The sequence below is a fragment of the Labeo rohita genome, chromosome 3, assembly GCF_022985175.1.
Source record: "Labeo rohita strain BAU-BD-2019 chromosome 3, IGBB_LRoh.1.0, whole genome shotgun sequence".
NCBI lineage: Eukaryota > Metazoa > Chordata > Actinopteri > Cypriniformes > Cyprinidae > Labeo > Labeo rohita.
Window position 1 is genome coordinate 22,002,001 of NC_066871.1, and position 19,913 is coordinate 22,021,913.

The 19,913-nt window shown below is 36.3% G+C and overlaps 1 protein-coding gene across 4 annotated transcripts in view; it reads right to left on the minus strand.

The window, feature by feature from the left end:
- Positions 1 to 2,327: 2,327 nt before the first annotated feature.
- Positions 2,328 to 19,913, minus strand: part of septin12 (septin 12) — a 72,988-nt gene continuing 55,402 nt past the window's right edge. For 3 of the 4 annotated variants that reach the window (XM_051102179.1, XM_051102175.1, XM_051102167.1), the window contains exons 3-10: positions 18,572 to 18,700; positions 10,898 to 10,979; positions 10,195 to 10,332; positions 8,004 to 8,121; positions 6,898 to 6,993; positions 5,843 to 5,939; positions 5,461 to 5,512; positions 2,861 to 3,532 (exon numbers count right to left, since the gene is read on the minus strand). In XM_051102179.1, the coding sequence (XP_050958136.1) occupies positions 3,373 to 3,532; positions 5,461 to 5,512; positions 5,843 to 5,939; positions 6,898 to 6,993; positions 8,004 to 8,121; positions 10,195 to 10,332; positions 10,898 to 10,979; positions 18,572 to 18,700 (872 nt within the window). In that variant the 3' untranslated portion in view covers positions 2,861 to 3,372. Of the gene's footprint in view, positions 3,533 to 5,460; positions 5,513 to 5,842; positions 5,940 to 6,897; positions 6,994 to 8,003; positions 8,122 to 10,194; positions 10,333 to 10,897; positions 10,980 to 18,571; positions 18,701 to 19,913 lie in introns of all 4 variants that reach the window. The other variant, XM_051102158.1, reaches the window with a different exon arrangement.

The following is a 19,913-nucleotide window of genomic DNA, read 5'->3' on the forward strand; positions in this document are numbered from 1 at the left end:
CACAACACATTGAAGAGCCACAAAACAGTATTTATTGTTAGAATTCTAAAAAAAAAAAAGACATTTTAAAGCTGAGACCTTGTTTTATACCAGAAGCAACCTGCTCTGTCTTGTCTGTCGGCGTGCTGTCAGTTTCCTCTTTGTTCCACGATGTATTTTTCACTGCGCTGGACCATGATGTGTAGTGTGAGAGTGGTATTGTTTGTCGGACATAGCAACAGTAACGAAGGAGGGCGGGTTTTTGCGAAGGAATTCAATTACTTTCTTAGGGAGTAACTCAATATTGTAATGCATTACTTTTAAAAGTAACCTTCCCCAACACTGAGGGTGCTAAGGTGAATAAATGACTCAATTTTTATTTTGGGGTGAACCATTTCCTTTAAAACATGTTGTCAGCTGTTACTGTATGTTTGAATGTTGCTTCCTGAATGTTCATGCACACACAAACACATCTACCTTGCCTATTCTGAGACACACCATTTGTATTAAGTGTTTTGACCCTAGGGACCAATTTTTTTTAATGAATAAGGCTCTAAAAAGGAAGAAAAGCTTAGTTGTGCTTTGCAGGTCAACAAAACCCCATCCCGCAGAGCTTGATAGAAGATGTTTCAATCAGGCAGTTGGGGCTCTGCTTTATAAGCATGTGTTATATAAGAGTCTTAAGTAAGCTATTTTGTCAAATTTAGCCTGATGTTGACACTCCTGAAGCGAGCCACAAAGAAAACGTCTTCACTTGGCACCCAGTAGCTTTCACATATAATAAAAACACAAATAATCGAGGACAGCAGAAGAAGAAAATGGATCAAAGGTGAAGCAACTGCTGAGGTACGATTAAGGTTTTAAATGCAGAAAGACGCCTGTCTAACTGTCAGTCCTCAATGAAAAGTTTAGGGTATTCTAAAAATATGAGAATTTCAGTCCATTCAAGTCATTGTACATACAGTGTCACATTATATACACTACCATTCAAAAGTTTTTGAACAGTAAGATTTTTAATGTTTTTTTAAAGAAGTCTCTTTTGCTCACCAAGCCTGCATTTATTTGATTTAAAGTACAGCAAAAACAGTAAATTTTTGAAATATTTTAACTATTATTACTATTAACTATTATTTAAAATAGCTGCTTTCTATTTGAATATATTTTAAAAGGTAATTTATTTCTGTGATTTCAAAGCTTAATTTTTAGCATCATTACTCCAGTCACATGATCCTTCAGAAATCATTCTAACATTCTGATTTTAAACATTTATAATTTTTTAACATGTTGAAAACAGTGGAGTATAATTTTTTTCAGGTTTCTTTGATGAATAGAAAGCTCAGAAGAACAGCATTTATCTGAAACAGAAATCTTTTGTAACATTACAAATGTCTTTATTATCACTTTTAATCAATTTAAAGCATCCTTAAAGTTATAAAGTATAAAGTATTCATTTATATTTAAAAAAAAATTCTAAAAATTTCACAAAAATGTTATTTAAAAAAAAATAAATAAATAAAAAAAAAAAATACAGACTTCAAGCTTTTGAATGGTATAGTGTATAATTACAAAAGCTTTTTTATTTCAGATAAATGCTGATCTTTGGATTTTTCTATTCCTCAAAGAATCCTGAAAAAAAACCTGTTTTAAATATTGATGATGATAATAATAATAATAATAATAATAATAATAATATTAATAAGGTTTCTTGAACCGCAAACCAGCATATTAAAATTATTTCTTACCATTATTTTGAAGGATCATGTGACACTGAAGACTGGCATAATGATGCTGAAAATTTAGTTTTGATCATAGGAATATTTTTTTACATAAATTTTATTCAGGAAGGATTCATTAAATTGATCCAACGTGACAGTAAAGACATTTATGATGTCTTAGATTTATAATGTTACAAAAGATTTATTTTCTTGAATTTTTTTTTTACTTTCTATTAATTAAAGAATAAAAGAAGCACTTCCAGACTTTATTTAGCAGCACAACAATAAAACTAATAAATAATAATCATAACTGGAATGATTTCTGAATAGATAGTATGACACTTAGGACTGGTGGACTGGTTGCCATTACAGATATACTGTATACAGTATATATACAGTATATATACAGTATATATATATATATATATATATATATATATATATATTAATCTGTTAAAATAAAACAGATATTTAAAACTGTAATAATATCTCATAATATTACAGTTTATGACTGCTTTTAAACAAATGAATGCATCCTGATCTTATTGACCCCAAAATTGAGAACGGTAGTGTAAAATATTTTAGCAATCTTCAATGATACTCATAGCATTGATCAGTGGCTCCACATAAATATTGAACGGTGGCAATTTTTTAATCATAAATCAATGGTGGTTTACATGTATAGTAATATTAGTAACAAGGAAATCATGATGATGCCGCTAATACATGTCGAGTAAAAAATCTGATGCTGTGATAGAAAATAAGAACACATTATGGTTATGTACAGTAGCTTCGATAAGCAAAAGGGCAAGACGGACTCCTGACGTCCAGCAGAGAGAAGTAAACAGCACAATGTGTACCTTTAAACAGCAAGTTAACTAGGTTAGTGAAAGAAAAAACATCCCTACATATAACCGTAAACATGACCTGTTACTGTACGGCAAGCATCAATAAAAATCGACTTTCTCTTGTTCCTTTATCCATCTCTGCATTAGAAATGATCAATAGTATTAAATTTCATACCAGACCTTCAAGGTCAAAGGTTATATTTGAAATATTTCCCGTTATATCATCACAGCAGTCATTTATGAATAGCAGTAAGAGACTCTTTAAGGATGTGTTAAGAAAATACCTTCAGCTTCAAAGCAGCTATGGTAACAAAAATATTTGTCTGAAGTTTTTTTTTTAATCTCTTCTTTTACAAAAGTACAGGGAAAGATCATATTTTGCTGTAAAAAAATCTAAAATAATTAACGAAAACAAAAGATCAAAAGGAGCATGTCACATTGCTGGTTCAGTGTAAATGTATAGGTGCAGTAACACGGATAGGGATTATGGGATTTTCTCAACCACACTTTCCAACAAGCCAACCCTCTGTGCCACTCTTTCGGCAGAAAACGGATCAAAGATATCAAAATAGAGAAAAAAAAAAAAAATAATTGAGGGAAACTTTCTCTTAGCCAAAACCTGGTTCAATTCTATCCATAATTCATCCCAGATCCCTACCCACAATATAGATTCATTTCAAAAATAGACTCATATATGAAGTTTACATGCCTACGCGGAAATGTCTTTAGTCAAACGTGTCGATTTTCCCCATTGATGGCAATCTAGAAGTGAAATGTTCATCTCTCCCATTCTGGCAGGGGGTGAAGGACGGGCCCAAGCTCCGTCCCTTTCAAAGGTGACTCTCTGTGTCGTTCTTCTCTAGGGTACCGTTCTCCAGGGTCAAAGGTGAAAGCGCCAGTCCATTGGCATTGCTCTCGTTAAGTCTTTTCACCCTGTAGGTCTCATAGTGGATGTTGTGAGTGACGTCCTTCAAATCTTGCAGGTGGGACCTTGAAAGTAGAGCGCAGTAGAGCATAATATCAATTTTGATTGCACAATAACATCCCCTAAGGGAAATATGCACAGTGTAAAATAAAAGTCATTCTCTTATGTGGAACTGAATTGTTTTTTGACTACATCAGCTTTTTATGATCCCTTTGTGTGATTCGCTTGGTGTTTTCCTGGTGTAATTTGATCTCCGCTTCAGCGGGAGGCCGATCAAAAAGTGTGAAAGGCGATTCAAAAGTGTGGAGCGTTATAACGGTCGTCCTTTGTTTCCCATTTCAGCGGGGAATCACTCTCATACCATCTGTCAACGGGCCGCCGTCCAAGAGTTACGGCGAGAGGGCTTTGTGACCTGGCCTCACCCGATCCGACTCTGTAATTAACCTGTCCTTTACTGAGCTCACAGGAAAGGATGTACTCTTGCCTTTCTCAGCTGTCCCTTTCCTGAGCTGTTTTGCCCCAGTACTCGTATACCCATTTTAGAAAGCTGATAAAAATTTCAGCAGGTTAAAGAAGTTCACTTTCAGAACTAAATGTACAGATAATGTACTCACCCCGTTGTCATCCAAGATGTTCATGTCTTTCTTTTTCAGTCATAAAGAAATTATGTTATTTGAGGAAAACATTTCAGGATTTCTCTCCATATAGTGGACTTATATGGTGCCCGCGAGTTTGAATGTCCAAAATGCAGTTTAAATGCAGCTTCAGTGGGCTCTACATGATCCCAGCTGAGAAGTAAGGGTCTTATCTAACGAAACGATTCAACCTCACTTTTAACCTCAAATGCTAGTCTTGTCTGTGATGTGCATGCATACTCTGTGTAATCCAGATCTGGGCTCTTTTCTCCTCCAACTTCAAAATTGTCCTACATCGTCCTAGATAAGACCCTTTTTCCTCGGCTGGGATCGTTTAGAGCTCTCTGAAGCTGTATTAAACTGCATTTTGGACGTTCACACTCACAGGCACCAAAGAAGTCCACTATATGGAGATAATTCCTGAAATGTTTTCCTCAAAAAACATAATTTCTTTACGACTGCAGAAAGAAAGGCGTAAACATCTTGGATGACAACGGGGTGAGTACATTATCTGTAAGTTTTTGCTCTGGAACTCCTTTAAAGCTAAAAAACAAGATTTGTAAAAGTAATGTCATGTGACAAGAACAGTTAGTTTTAACTGTGTGAAACTGTGTTTGTGCACGTGAATCAGTTTGAATGATCAATAAAATGACGTTAATGCAAAGACTAATTTAAAAAAGTAAGTAAACAACTCGCACACCTAGATAAAACCCTTTCGTTACATCAAAGTAAGACTTAAAATAGCATGAAAACATGATCTGTGGGAGTTTTTAGTAAGTAATCAGCTTAGGGAAATTTAAAGTAAAGCTCAGTGTCTGTCAGCAATATTTTTCAAATCAGAGCTTTGATGACTGATGATCCCAAAAATTCAAAAATAGTTAAAAGTTCACTATTAAAATGAATAGCTGAACATAAGTTCACCAATAAAATCTATTGTTTAAATTGTTATTGCCTTGAGTTATTATTGTGGAATAAATGTAAAATGCTTAAAAACACTAACTTGATGAGATCATAACTGACTTCAAAGAGGATTGATTACACTGTTAATGTAATAATATAAAATAGATTTTTTTCCTTGATAGCGTAAGTAAAGTTTATTTAACCAAAAAAAAATTGAACATTAATTTACATTCGATTAAAAAAAAAAAGTATAGGATGAAACTGATCTTGCAGTTTGGATCATATTTTAAAAAAAAGAAACTTTGATATAGAAGCTTGTTCTATATCATCTAATCTTGTCAACCAAGACGTAAGGGTTATTATTGGCTGCTCCCATTTAATCTAAATATGCCATATGCTAATATCATTCTGTTATGACATTTGAAGACTTGCAAGTAAAAAAAATATATATAACTTACCTGATAAGAAGATCTCTCAAGTGTGCAAACTCGCAATGCGCAACATTTTCAACTGAAAAACAAATTACAAAGGCATGTTCATGAATTCATCCAGGGATTTTGCTTGGCTGTACTTTCTATACACACCACTTGATGGCAGTGTTGAATAACCTAAATCACAGACAGTGTTGGTTTGTGAAGCCTGTCAGCTATCATTACACAATTAGATTTGACAATTGTTACAGTTACCCTGCTGAAAAGACCAGCATGGGTTTCAATGTAGGTCAACCCACAATCTTTCTGATGAAACTATTTAAGAAGCCTAGCAGAGACACCAGCATCCAAAATTCAATATATTACTGGTAACCAGCAATTCATAGCAGACAATGTCTTTTTCTCTCACCTTCGATGATCCCCCACTTTGTTTTTCTTCCCAAGACTTTGTTCCCATTCACCTGGTGTTCCTTATCTGTTCCCACCACAGCAAAGGGGATGTTTTCCTGAAAGAAACATTTGCAATTCCTCAAAATTTCACTAAGTATCAAGTATAAATCCACTTAAAACAACTGAAGATGTGGATGAGTTTGTTTCTTCATCAAACCAGATTTTGAGATATTTTGAGAGCACTGCAACATTTGTTCACCAGTGGATCCTCTACAGCAGGGGTGCCCAAACTTGGTCTTGGAGGGCCAGTGTCCTGCAGAGTTTAGTTCCAATCCCAATTAAACACACCTAAACCAGCTAATCAAGCTCTTACTAGGCATACTAGAAAATTCCAGGAGCGTTGAGGCAAGTTGGAGCTAAACTTTGCAGGACACCGGCCCTCAAGGACCGAGTTTGGGCGCCCCTGCTCTACAGTTAATGGATGCCATCAGAATGAGAGTCCAAACAGCTGATAAAAACATCACAATAATCCACAAGCAATCCACACCACTCCAGTCCATCAATTAAAGGAGAAGTCCACTTTCAAAACAAAGATTCACGTATCATGTTCTCACCCCCTTGTCATCAAAAATGTTCATGTCTTTCTTTCTTGAGTCGTAAAAAAAATGATTTGAAATGATGAAGTTGAGGGAGAAAATACGATTGTCTTGAGCCAGAATACACAGAGTTCATGGAGAGCAAGACAAGACGAGCGTTTGAGATTAAAAAGTTTTTTAAAATTAAAAATAACCGACAGTTTCGCTAGATAAGGCCCTTCTTCCTCGGCTGGACTCGTTTACATTTGCATTTGGGATCATTTGAAGCCATATTTAAACTGTGTTTTGGAAGTTAAAAATCGGGGCACCATATCAGTCCATTACATGGAGAAAAATCCTGAAAAGTTTTCCTCAAAAAACAATTTCTTTAAGACTAAAGAAAGAAAGACACGAACATCTTGGATGACAAAAATGTCATTTCTAAACCCTTTGAAAGGAATGATAATTTAAATCAGCTCTTAAAGTAGTGTCATCCTACCCTAATCTTATCGTTGAGTATCCGGTCTTCAGCGTCCTCGTCATATTCTTTCTGTGGATACACTCTGATCCCGTTGGCCTGCAGGTCCTGTCTTATCTGCAGAGAGAAGCTTCCAGTTAGATGGATTTACACTGATTTTTACAACCTACCCCACACACACACATACACAAAACCCGCACAATCGCCCCGGGGGTGAAATATGACAGCATCTTCTCTGCCTCCAGCTCTTCCCGCTGTATTTTACTAGTCTCAATCTCAACCCTCATGCATTCTTGCACTCAGAGGCCACAGTAAAGTTCACCAGGAAATTCAGCTTCTTCCCCCTCCCCTCGCAGCCAGAATTTCGGGCCTGAGGTGCAAAGCATTAGACATTAATGCCTTCGCTGCCATGTGTTCGTGTGGGGGAGGATTTTGGAGTGCGGCTGTTGTACATGGATATGATATCAGCGATTGATATCTTGAGCACAGTGTGACGTCCGCCCCCGCACGGCGCTCTGCTCGGGCTATTGAGCAGTGAGAGACAGCTCTGGATAATGGGCTGAAATGACAGAGTACATCATTAGGAGTGTTGTTTGGTGTATATTGATAGGAGACACACTGCGTGCGGGGGCCGTTCTGGCCCTGCGGTCCGTGCCGTCGGAGCTGTCCAAAGGCGCTCCGTGGGGAGAACTGATGGCAAGTGGCCCGGGTCCAAGTAGTAGCTATACATCAGTCAGAGGAGAGACCGTCTCCCGACGGACACGTCGCAGACACTGCTCCTAACCTTAGCGTGGCCTATTCATTTTTCCAACCCAGAGCGAGCGGCCGCATGCCAAGAGACCTTTGGATATTTGAATGCGATGGCTCTCTCTCTCACTCCATTCAGCCTAGGTTTTTCAATCCATCTCACTCATTTTTTTTTTTTTTTAATTCACACAGCTGAACTGTGAATTTTGAAAATTCCAGCATTTACAGCAGCAGGTCATCCATATTCATGACCTCAATTATGCGGAGGGCTGAATATTTACGTGTGGGTAGGAAATATAGACGGGTGAATCCAATTGTGCCTGCATATCATAAAACGTGAGTGAAGTTCTGCACGCAGGTGTTGATGACGGACAGCTCACCCTCTGTTTGAACTCTAGCCGCTCCTCCAGAGTAAGCGTGTCTGCTTTGGCGATCACAGGGACGATGCTCACTATCTTCCCCAGTCTCCTCATGAACTCCACATCTATAGGGCGTAACCTGTAGAAGAGCAGGATGGATCATTACTAAGAGCCATTTAACGCTGTTTACAAATTTAAGACAAGTAAAATGCGGTTTAAACCATATAGATAATTTGCTTTTGATAAAAGCATTTTCTAAATGAAAAAATCTAAATAAATCAATCTAAATAAATATATCATGTGAAGCCAAAATATCTAATGCACTTCTATTCAAACGTTTGCCATCTTTTTTTTTTTTATAATACTTTCATTTAGCAAGGATATATTAAACTGATCGAAAGTGACTGTAAAGACATTTATAAAGTTATATTGTTATATGTATAATACTAAAAATGTTCTATACATTAAAATAACCTTAAAAAATGTATCATGGTTTCCACAAAGGTATTAAGCAGCACAACTGTTTTCAAAACTGATATTAAGAAATGATTCCTGAAGGATTATGTGACACTAAAGACTGCAGTAATGACGCTGCAAATTCAGCTTTGCCATCGCAGGAATAAATTAAAGCATAATAAAACAAAAAATAGTTATTGTAAAATGTATTAATATCAGTTTTAACTGTATTTTTAAAAAAAACCAACCTTGCTGAGCATAAGAGACTTTTCAAAAACATGATTACCAACACCGAATGTTTGAATGGTAGTGCATATTTAAATTAAACATTAAAGTGATAGTTGAAATTCTGAAACTGTGAAATTCTGTCACTGGGTCATTCCACGAAATCTCTGCCTTTTTCACTTGGAAAAATTTAAAAATTAAATGATTTTAATCAATATTTTTTAAATATCCATGAAATGAAGACATCTTAAAATGACACGAAATTGTATTGTGCCACCTGAAGCTATGCAATTTATTATTTTATGACCATTTTTCTACCTCATCTTTTGGTATTTTTGTCAACCTGTTACCAACACAAGTGTTACTAGATACTATAGTTTAATTAGAACTATGCCACTAATATGCCACTGAATGATATAGGCATAAGCTCAATAATATATCAAGGGTGACCTTTTAAATGTTTGAATGTTACACAGACAATCTTTAAAAACAGGGTCAAACCTAATCAATGTCATCCATGTTACCCACGTCAAAACCTGTTACTCTAAAAAGTAACAGGTTGACAGTAACAGGTTTGATGATTTCAAACCAATTTGCTAATTGCTAGCTAATAGTCAAGTTCACAAAAGCACACACTATACACTTGAGAGGATTTTACTTGTAGATATTGATTATATTAAATGCAAGAAACAGTTTACGTTTAAAAATAGTGACACGATTGACATTGCATGGTGAAAGCATAAATAGTATTGTTGTGCTTTTAAATTGCAGATTTATTTGTTGTTATATTAAATCTATCTTTGATTATTTCTTAGGGACGTAAAAGGCACCAATTTCATGGAATGACCCCATTAATTACTCACCCTCATGTTCCAAACCCGTAAGACCTCAGTTCATCTTCAAAACACAAATTAAGATATTTTTGATGAAATCTGAGAGTTTTCTGACCCTGCATAGACAGCAATGCAACTGACTTGTTTAAGGCCCAGACAGGTAGTAAGGACGTTGTTAAAATGGTCCATGTGACATCAGTGGTTCAACCTTAACGTTGTGAAGCTCCAAGAATGCTTTTTGTGTGTGCAATACTTTTTAGCCTTATAAAATTAAGGTTAAATCACTGATGTCACATGGACTATTTTAACAATGTCCTGATTGCCTTTCTGGGCCTTGAATTGCTTTGCTGTCTATGCAGAGTCAGAAATCTTAATTTTTGGGTGAACTATCCCTTTAATTATCAAAATGTAAAACGATTCACAAATTATGTCTGTATGTTAAGGTCCACTGCATTCAAAAAACAGCAATTATCTCACAGCTGTCAAACAGTTTTCACTATGAAGATGCATGTTTTGCTGCCAAAGGAATGATTTTTCCCAAACTCTCACTAGGTTAGTAAGTTCAAAATCTCCAAACTAAGACCCCTGAAATTTTCAGATGAAGCCATGTCATATTAATGTGACAGGTGCACAATAGCATTTTAACATATATACGGCTAGGTGTGAACCAACGATGCGTGCAGGAAGTCGACACACACCAGTGTCCAGTGGCTGGCAGGAAGTAGACACAGCAGTGAACGCGAGTGTCAGGGATTCTTCTCTTCCTGTTGACATTCAGCTCCTCCTTCAGGTATTTTTCATACTGTTCGTTGACGTACTTTACAATGGGCTCCCAGCTGAGAAAAAAAGACAGGGAATGATTAACATCACAATTAACAACACATGCTTATACTTAAAGTTAATGTAGCGGTCAGACAAAGTGGAAGAAACCTAATATATCTTTAAAATAAACATTCTGAAGATCACTAAGGCATGATTTTTTGCCAAAATGCTGTCTAATTACTTAGGAATTCATCTCACACAATTGTAGAGCTCTCTTAACAGCTATAGTGGAGCCTAAAAGCCTGAGATTTAGTGAAAATTATATTATCAACATAATTTAAATAAAATGTTAAATCAACAAAGATGTCTTTTGGATTCGGTTCTGTGTAAAACCTAATAATTATGTTCTCCAGCATGATTTTATAATGAGCCGAAGAGCATCTTGTGCTTCAGCAGAAGCATGAACATCTGACCTTCTGTACAAAGGTCACAAACGTCAGCCACAGATATACTTTTAAGTCTGGAAGATTAAATTAGATTTTCAATAGCATATTTTAAACGTGCTCTCAAACTTTCAGACTCTACTGCATTTTTAAATAGTATGAATTAGTCTAAAAAGGTTTAAAATGTTGCTCTCACCAGTTCTCATTGTTGATTTGGTCTCCAAATCCAGGAGTGTCAATTACCGTAAGCTTCATTTTCACCCCTTTCTCTTCGATGACTAGAAAATAAGACAAAAGAGTTGGAAAAGGCTAAAATAAAAAAATCAAGGTTGACATGGATTTAACTTTCTCATTCCAGCAACATCAATTCTTAGGGACTATCAGTTAAAATCGGACACTGAAGAGCCTGAGTTTTTCATTTAGTCTCCATATCTGATTTAATGCTGCAGGAATGCTTTGTAGAACAGGAAATCAGCCTGCAAAAAGGGTCTAATAAGCTGTCTGTGCAAGCAGGGACCCCTACTGTATCCCTGGCATTGGTTGATTGACATTTGCTGTTAACTCATCACGTTAATCCTTCTGGATGAGGCAATCAAGGAAAATATGACGGGATTGTAACGAGGAAAAATTAAACTGTCAGTCAACACTCCAGTTTATGAGTTCCAAAGTGCTATAACCCTATCTGTGATGATCAATTTTTCGTTCGCAGTGGGCCATTAGCAAAAGAGAGTGCCAGTTTTTGGATTGGTGGGCCAATGACTGAAAACCCCCTCATGATCAGCTAATGGAAACACATATGCTTCTCTTGGCGTGACTCAGCGACAAAGCAGGGCTTAGTTTTTCCCATATTCACCCACATGGAGGGAGCAGAGCTGAATGGTGGCATTGAGCGGCCCGCCACTTCATTTTCTGCACCGTGTAGTCTTTGAGAGAAGGGGGGGGGATTGTGTAACACTCATCTCCCCTGGCGGTCAGCCCACAGGCCAGCTTTTTTTTTCACGGGCTGTGAGGGCCAGTGGGCAGCTTTGTAGTGTGTGGAGGTGTCAGGCACCCTGAGACTTTGGTACTCTTTGTTTTCCACAGGCCTGCGCTTTGGAAAGACAAAACTGCTGGGGAAGCAAGGGACAGCAAGACATCTGCTAGACGAAATGTCTCAAAACGGAGACTGCAGAGGCAATTTAGTAGTTTAACAGGAGTAGTTTTGTCAGTTTGATACAGAATACCAGAACAGGTCTATTGTTCTAGGCTTTTTAAAGTATTTGCAGACGGTTATATTTACACTGATGAATACTGGAATGATCTCTAATGAAGTCGAAAAATGTTGCTAGGAAACAAAAAGGCACCATTAATTAGAATCCAGACAGAAGGTTATACACTTTTTCTTGTCTAAAGAAGGAAATTTATTGCAGGGAAGACTGGAGTTATCAGCTATGTTTCAGCTCAGTTTTTTTTTAGATGAGACAATTATTATATGTATGCACAATCATTCAAAAGTTTGGGTACTGTAGTTTTTCTTTTAAAAGAAATAATAGTTTTAATAAAAAAAAAAAAAAATACTAAACATTGTTACAAAAAATTTAATTTCAAACCAGTGCTGGTTTTTTGAACTTTCTATTTATCAAAGTACTCTTAAAAACACATCATAGTTTGCATGTAAACAATGCAACTAAGTTCAAAAGTTTTTGAACAGTAAGATTTTTTTTTTTTTTTTTAAAGAAGTCTCTTCTGCTCACCTGCATTTATTTGATCTAAAGTATAGCAAAACAATAAAATATTTTACTATTTGAAATAATTGTTTCTCTTTGAATATATTTTAAAATGTAATTTATTCCTGTGATTTCAAAGCCAAATTTTTAGCATCATTACTCCAGTCACGATCCTTCAGAACTCATTCTAATATTCTGATTTGCTGCTCAAAAACGTTTATTATTATTATTATGTATGTTTTATATGTTGATAACAACTGAGTAGAATTTTTCAGGTTTCTTTGATGAATAGAAAGTTCAGAAGAACAGCATTTATATGTTTTTTGTAAAATAATTAATGTCTTTATCATCACTTTTGATCAATTTAAATCAATTCTAATCATCCTTGCTAAATAGAAGTATTAATTTCCATAATTTCTTATATTATGATTTGTATGTATAGATAAATGCTGATCTTTCAATCTTTCTATTAATCAAACAATCCTAAAAAGAATGTACTCAGCTGTTTTGAATATTGATAATAATAATAAAAATGCTTCTTGAACAGCAAATCAGCATATTAGAATGATTTCTAAAGGATCATGTGACACTGGAGACTGGAGTAATGCTGAAAATGTAGATCTGATCATAGAAATAAATTAAATTTTAAAATATATTCAAATAAAAAGCAGCTATTTTGAATAGCAAAAATATTTCACAATATTACTGATTTTGCTGTGTTTTGGATCAAATAAATGCAGGCTTGGTGAGCCAAAGAGAAATAATAATAAAAAAAAAATCTTACGGTTCAAAAACTTTTGACTGGTAGTGTAAATAATGCAAAATTAAATGATTTTAATGTGAAGAGTTTAACGGTAAAGAATTTTTCCCCCAATAGTAATCCCATAGATAGCAATAAATTCTCACATGAGGGCTAATGCAATCGAAATAGTAAAACAAAGTAAATATTTACATCATGTGTCAGGCTTTACGGACTCGGTTTTTCTGAAGGCTAACATAAAAAAACGATGAGGAACAGGACACTCTCATTCACTGTAATGTTTACGTTGTGCTACGCTGAGAAGTCAGTGAGGGGTGTCTCCTGAACCACGGGGATATCTCAGGAAGTCACAAGCTGAACCGACTTATCGTCAATCTTCTTTTGTTAAGAAACAGCACACCCAGCTTCTCCCATTCTTTTATTCTCATCCACCCTCTCTCCCATTCTGCACGTCAAACATTTATAAACTATTGGCCTTAAGATTTGAGAGGTCTGTGAGAAATGAGCTTTAGCCATGGTAGGACAGAGATACAACAGATGCTGCCAAAACTAGATAGAAACAGTGTTTTTCAGTTTCAATGACACAGCTATGCTAAAAACATCTTGCACAGAAAACTTCCCAGAGCTCCTAAGATTTTCCACAAAGATGATTTTGATGCACAGAATAAAAGGAAATCACAGTTTCGAATCTAAAAACAGATTTCAATAATGTGACCTTTGGCTAACTGTGAAGTGAAAAGTGAAAGCTGCAACGAAGCAAAGCTGTTGCAAGAGTAACATTTACGTATCTAAAACCTGTCAAGGGGAAGTCAGAAACGGAAGAGAGATCAACAAGCAGATCTAGGTCTAAAACTTTACCTGAAAGCAAAATCAAATGACTCATTTTAAAACCAGTAGGCAGCAAACTAAAGGAATGAGGAGAGAGGTTTAGCACAGCGGCTACGAAACCTGCACCTGGCTCTAGCAACAATTAACACTATAGCTTCGGCGCTAATTCTCCGTAGGGTTTTGTAATTGCATATTTCTTTGCTCATATCCAGACTGGGGCTAAAGTTCAGCGGTCTTCATACATTTCTGCTGTCAAGTAGGAACCATGGCAATTAACATAGCAGGCAACGCTAATGACCCGGCCCAGCAAAGGCCTTTACACAGCAATTGACTGACACTTAAAACTACAAGCGGAGGCATGCCTATCTGGCATCTCGCAACATCCTGTGACAGAAACATTAGATTATTTTCTCTCTACATCTGAGATGCTAACTTGTAGGTCATTCTATTAAACGGCAGATTTGCCGTTAAACTAGATAACATGGGTAACTACAAAAACTTCTGACCCAGATGAAAATAGCAGGGGTAATTTAGTTACAGTACAACAGCGTATATATATATATTTTTAGTTAGTCTCATTTCTGCAGTACTACAGGCCTTTGCAACCCATTGAAAGGAAGCACAATTTTCATTTTGTGTCTTGCTGAACTATTTCTGAATACAAGAGACAGAGGACCACTATTATATTTTGTGTTTGTTAGACCTTTGTCAGACAGTCTAAAGTGAGAAATGAAGATGGATAGAGGGGTGCGACTACACTAACTACTGAGGGTAAGCAAACACACACACACACACACATGCACACACACAATACTTTCATTTAAAGGACTAGTGAAGTTGGCTACGGCATCTGCCTTTCACGCCTCTTTCCAACGAAGCATGGTGGCGCCGCCACATGCAAAATGGAGATTCATTGCTTTCTGATTGCCGTATGCGGGATGTTTGAAAGGACGTGCCTCTCTCTGCGTGATATACACTTCGGCTTTCTCTGTTCAGTACAAAATGGCGCAGTAGGACTGTTGCATGGCTGCAAACAATGTTGTTTTTTTTTGTAATTGATCTGGTTTAATTTGTACATGATCATTTCCTCTATTTTTACACCGTTTGCACATACAATCAAGCTGATGTCAGAACTGAAGTATACTTTGGGCTTAATGTTCACTTTTAAACCTTAAAATTTAAAGACTAGTAATTTCTTCTGTATTGTGATGTTGGTGTTGTACTCAAATATGAAGGCATCAATATATTTAAATTTATATTGTAAACAATTCATTTAAATTTAAGAGTTTTATTTTTTTATGTTGATCAAATAGTATTGAAATCAAACCATAAGATGAAAACAATTATATATAATTAGAAGGTTATTAACACCAGTGGCAAAATGTATTGACAGTTTTAGTAAGACACTATTCTTTCAGGAAGAAAATCAAGTATAATATCTTCAAGTACATCAAGAAACAATCAAGAAGTACAGTGAAGAAAATCAGTAAAACAATCCATAGTTTACACTACCAGTCAAAAGTTTTTGAAAACTAAGATTTTTAATGTTTTTTAAAGAACTCTATTCTGCTCACCAATGCATTTATTTGATCCAATGAACAGCAAAAACAGTAAAAATGTTAAATATTTTTACTATTTAAAATAACTGTAATTTATTCCTGTGATCAAATCTAAATTCCTAAATTTAAATTTCTAAAGTCCTTTAGAAACCATTCTAATATGGTGATTTGGTCAGTTTTTATTATTATTATTATTATTATCACTATTTAAAACAGTTGAGTATATTATTTTCAAGATTCTTTGATGAATAGAAAGATCCAAACATCAATATTTATTTGACATAAAAAGCTTCACAGAAACAGCTTTTTATGTCAAATAAATATTGAGGCAGCTATATATATATATATATATATACACACACACAGAAGAATATATATATATATATATATACACAGAAGAATAATATATATATATATATATATATATATATATACACAGAATGTATATATGTTTTTTGTTTTTTGTTAAAGAAATTAAAGAAATTACTAAAAACCTAAAATTGAGTTAACAGAAACCTGAAGAAATTCTACTCAGATGTTTAATGTTATAATAATAATAGTTTTTTTTTTAAAACAGCAAATCTGCATATTAGAATGATTTCTGAAAGATCATGACTGGAGTAATCATGCTAAAAATTCAGCTTTGAAATTACAGGAATTAATTACATTTTAAAATATATTCAAATAAAAATGGTTATAATAAATAGTAAAATATTTCAGAATTTTACTGTTTTTGCTGTACTTTGGATCAAATGAATACATGCTTGGTGAGCAGAAGAGACTTCTTCATCTATTCAAAAAATGTCTGACCTGTAGTGTATCTTAAAAGCAAAGCAACAAAGGTTATCCCTCAGAAACATTCCAAACACGCTTTGCTTGATTGCCAAAACAAGCCTAAATGAAACTTAAATTCTACACATCTCCACAAAAACACACCTTCCTGTTTGGATAGAAGAACCCAAGCCTCTATTGATGACTCTAGAGGAAGTATGTGAGACAGAGACGGCACATTGCTCAATCAACCAGTTCATTCACTCAGCTGAGCTTGCTTCACTAAAGCCAGACGCTGTGTTTAAGTGGTGGCCTCCATTAGAGCAGCAGTCATCTCCTGACCATTGGGATAAAATGCGTCCCCTGCGCATTCTTCCTCTGTCATTCTCTCTGAAAGAGAGCTCATAATGACAGCTGTGGCCCGATCTCAACAGTTGAAGTTGTGTGATTGATCTCTCCTAATCCGTCCCCCTCGCAGGCTTTTTAATTTCTTTTTCCTTTCAGAGCACATGCTCCGATCACTCTGGCCCTTTCCAAGTCAAACCCTACAAAACACTGAGCTGCCTTCAGTTTGTCCTGTCTAAATGTCATTCTTTTTTTAATCCCTCCATCCTTTTAGAAATCACTCAGGCCAACACTCTGTAACACGTCATCTTTTTGATGTGGAACACCATGTGTTAACCAGGCGTAATACGTTGCGTTCCTAGCCAGCTTACACTGAAAATAAAAATGATTCCAAATTCAAAAACCAGCATAGTGCACTAAGAGTATACTTCCTCAACTACAAAATAAGTGTGGACATTTTATGCACTTAACAGTTGCAGATTTCCCTATGTAGCAGAAGGGGATGGGTTGAACATGCTTAAAGGGTTAGTTCACCCAAAAATTAAAATTCTGTCATTAATTACTCACCCTCATTTCGTTCCAAACCTGTTAGACCTTTTTTTATCATCAGAACACAAATTACGATATTTTTGATGAAATCCGACCCTGACCATGCATAGACAGCAAGGCAACTGACGCTTTCAAGGCCCAGAAAGATAGTAAAGACATCATTAAAATAGTCCCATAGTTTTTATGAGCACTTGTGCACAGTCAACATTTCAGGAGCACCTTCTCATCAATAAACAAAAAATCTGATCAAAAATTTGCCTTCCCATTACGAGGTTATATTTGACTCCTTAAAGGAATTTTGTTTTTACCTTTATAAAGGCATTTTATTATTTACAAACTTTATTAAAAGTATGTCATCTTTTATGTACAATTTTTTTAAACATATTTTATAAGCTTAATTTTAATTAAATTCTAATTAAAACAACAGAATAAGAACAAGTAGAGTAAGAATAAGCTACCAATCAAATGAAATCAGTATTAAAAAATGAATTTGTACTACAGAGGAGGCACAGAAGAACACAAAAGTGGCTTGTAAGTGTATTTTCTTATGTTTAATGAGGGTCAGAGGTGGCATTCATAAATTCATGTTGAAATTAATGTTTTAATATAACATTTTGAATATAGAAATATTAAATGATTTAAATAACTGAAAAGATACTTTAAAATTTGAATACAAACTGGCAGTAGGTGCTGGCAAGTCACTGATTAAATTGCTGAATCTTTCATTCATTTGATTCGTGCAAACGGTTTGAACGGAATAAAGCAAGTGACTGTCTTTATGAATGGGAAATTGAATCATTGACTCACTAGATTCCTTTAAAAGCGCATTTTCATTGTTTCAAACTATTTCTGATGATGAAATAGACCTCACGAGACAGAAATGGTCGCACTGTAGAGCCCTGCATTGTTAAAATAGTCCGTGAGACATCAGTGGTTCAACCATAACTTTTAAGACGCACAAAGGTCTTTTGGGTTCGGAACGACATGAGGGGGAGCAAAAAATGGCAGAATTTTCATTTTTGGTGAACTAGTGGTAACACATCAGATTTGAAGCATCATATCCTTAACTTCCCAAGAGGACTTAAACATATATGAAATTAATACACTAGATAGCATTGTGTATAGTGGATGTTTATCATTTGGGACACATGCCCTTTCGTGTCTGTTTAAGACAAAAGCACAATTTTTAAAGACCATCAATGTTCAAAGACATTTATTGGGTCCAAATGGTGCAGTTATGATATTTACCAGCAGGGGCAAACAGGGCTGTGCAAACTAGCAAAACCTTGACCTCTTGGGTGTGACGGGTGTGTGATGCAGTAGCTGTGAAGAAAACAGCGTTCAATACTCACTGTGGCTGACTGATTGCAGGTGGACAGTTTTCGAGATCTTCTCCTCATAATTAGGAGTGCAGGACTTCCTGCTGACCTTGGACTTGAAGAGTGTGTTTACGAGCGTTGACTTCCCCAGACCGCTCTGACCTGTCAATGAGAACGAGAACAGATTTAATGGCTTTTGTTTGTAAACTGCAGTAAAGTACAATTAACCGCATATGTAGCAGACCCCGGGCACGTTTATTTGCAGGACGACCTTTGCTTAGCATTAGCAGGGGGGATAAAACTTTATTACTGCACACAGATAAGATGGCACACATAAAATTGAGGTCATAAAGTATCACATGACCAGGCAGCGCAGGCCTCCGGGGTTTACATAAGCCCTTGATACTGCAAATCATCGGTGATGTAATAGGACCAGGTCAAGCCAAGGCAAAGTGCTTTAGCGTCTTATCTGGTGGGTGTCCAAACACACTGACAACACCACGCCGCCGGGAGCTTTGGGGAGCTTTTCCACTTAATGACTCTTTCACACTAGTCCTCACGGAGATCAGATCAGAGGGAGGAAGCTATTACCAGAGAGGGAGCCTTATCAAGGCCATCTCAATTCACACAAATAAGGGTAAATCTATGGGGCCACCTTCATTGCCTCAAAGGACATGTGCTCTGTTAATGTGAGCCGCTTAGTATTGAGTGCTGATGATGGCCAGTGTGTGTTCTGTCTCGCTCAGAGGGCCCCTCGGGCCCACCGGTCAGCTTCCCGTTCACGGGGCAGGGGTGGGGAATGTGCTAAACGCTCTCGCCGCTACGTTTCTACCTGTTGAGAGGCCTGGCCGCCTCGGGAAGCTGTCAATGGATAAAACGATTTGACAGAGATAGACGACAGAGCCAGGGAGATTTGGCCCCTCCATCATTGCCCACCTCAACAGAGGCTTTGATGGATTTACGCCATGGCCTCTTACCATGGGAGGCAGTTGACATCAAATTTATGAGGAACTGACAACCCGCGTTGTGTGTCTTGTGTGTCCTCCTGGGCCTATTTGATTTACCAGTTCAGACAACGTCTGAGCAAAGCAGCGCTTCCTGAAGATTTCAGTGTAGATTGATTTCACACATACTGTACCTGTTCTATAGGGATGGGAACAAGAGATTTTGATTTGTCATGAGAGCAACTAGTCAGTAACTACGCTGATTTCGGTGGAAAAGGATTAATTCACTTCCAGAATAAAAAAAAAAAACTGGTATTTTACTAGGGCTGCCCCCTAATAGTCGTCGAGAAGAGGCTTGGTTGACCAAAATTTTATTAGTAACAAATTCCACAGGAAGTGGCGAAGTCACGCAGTCCATGACGGACAGATCA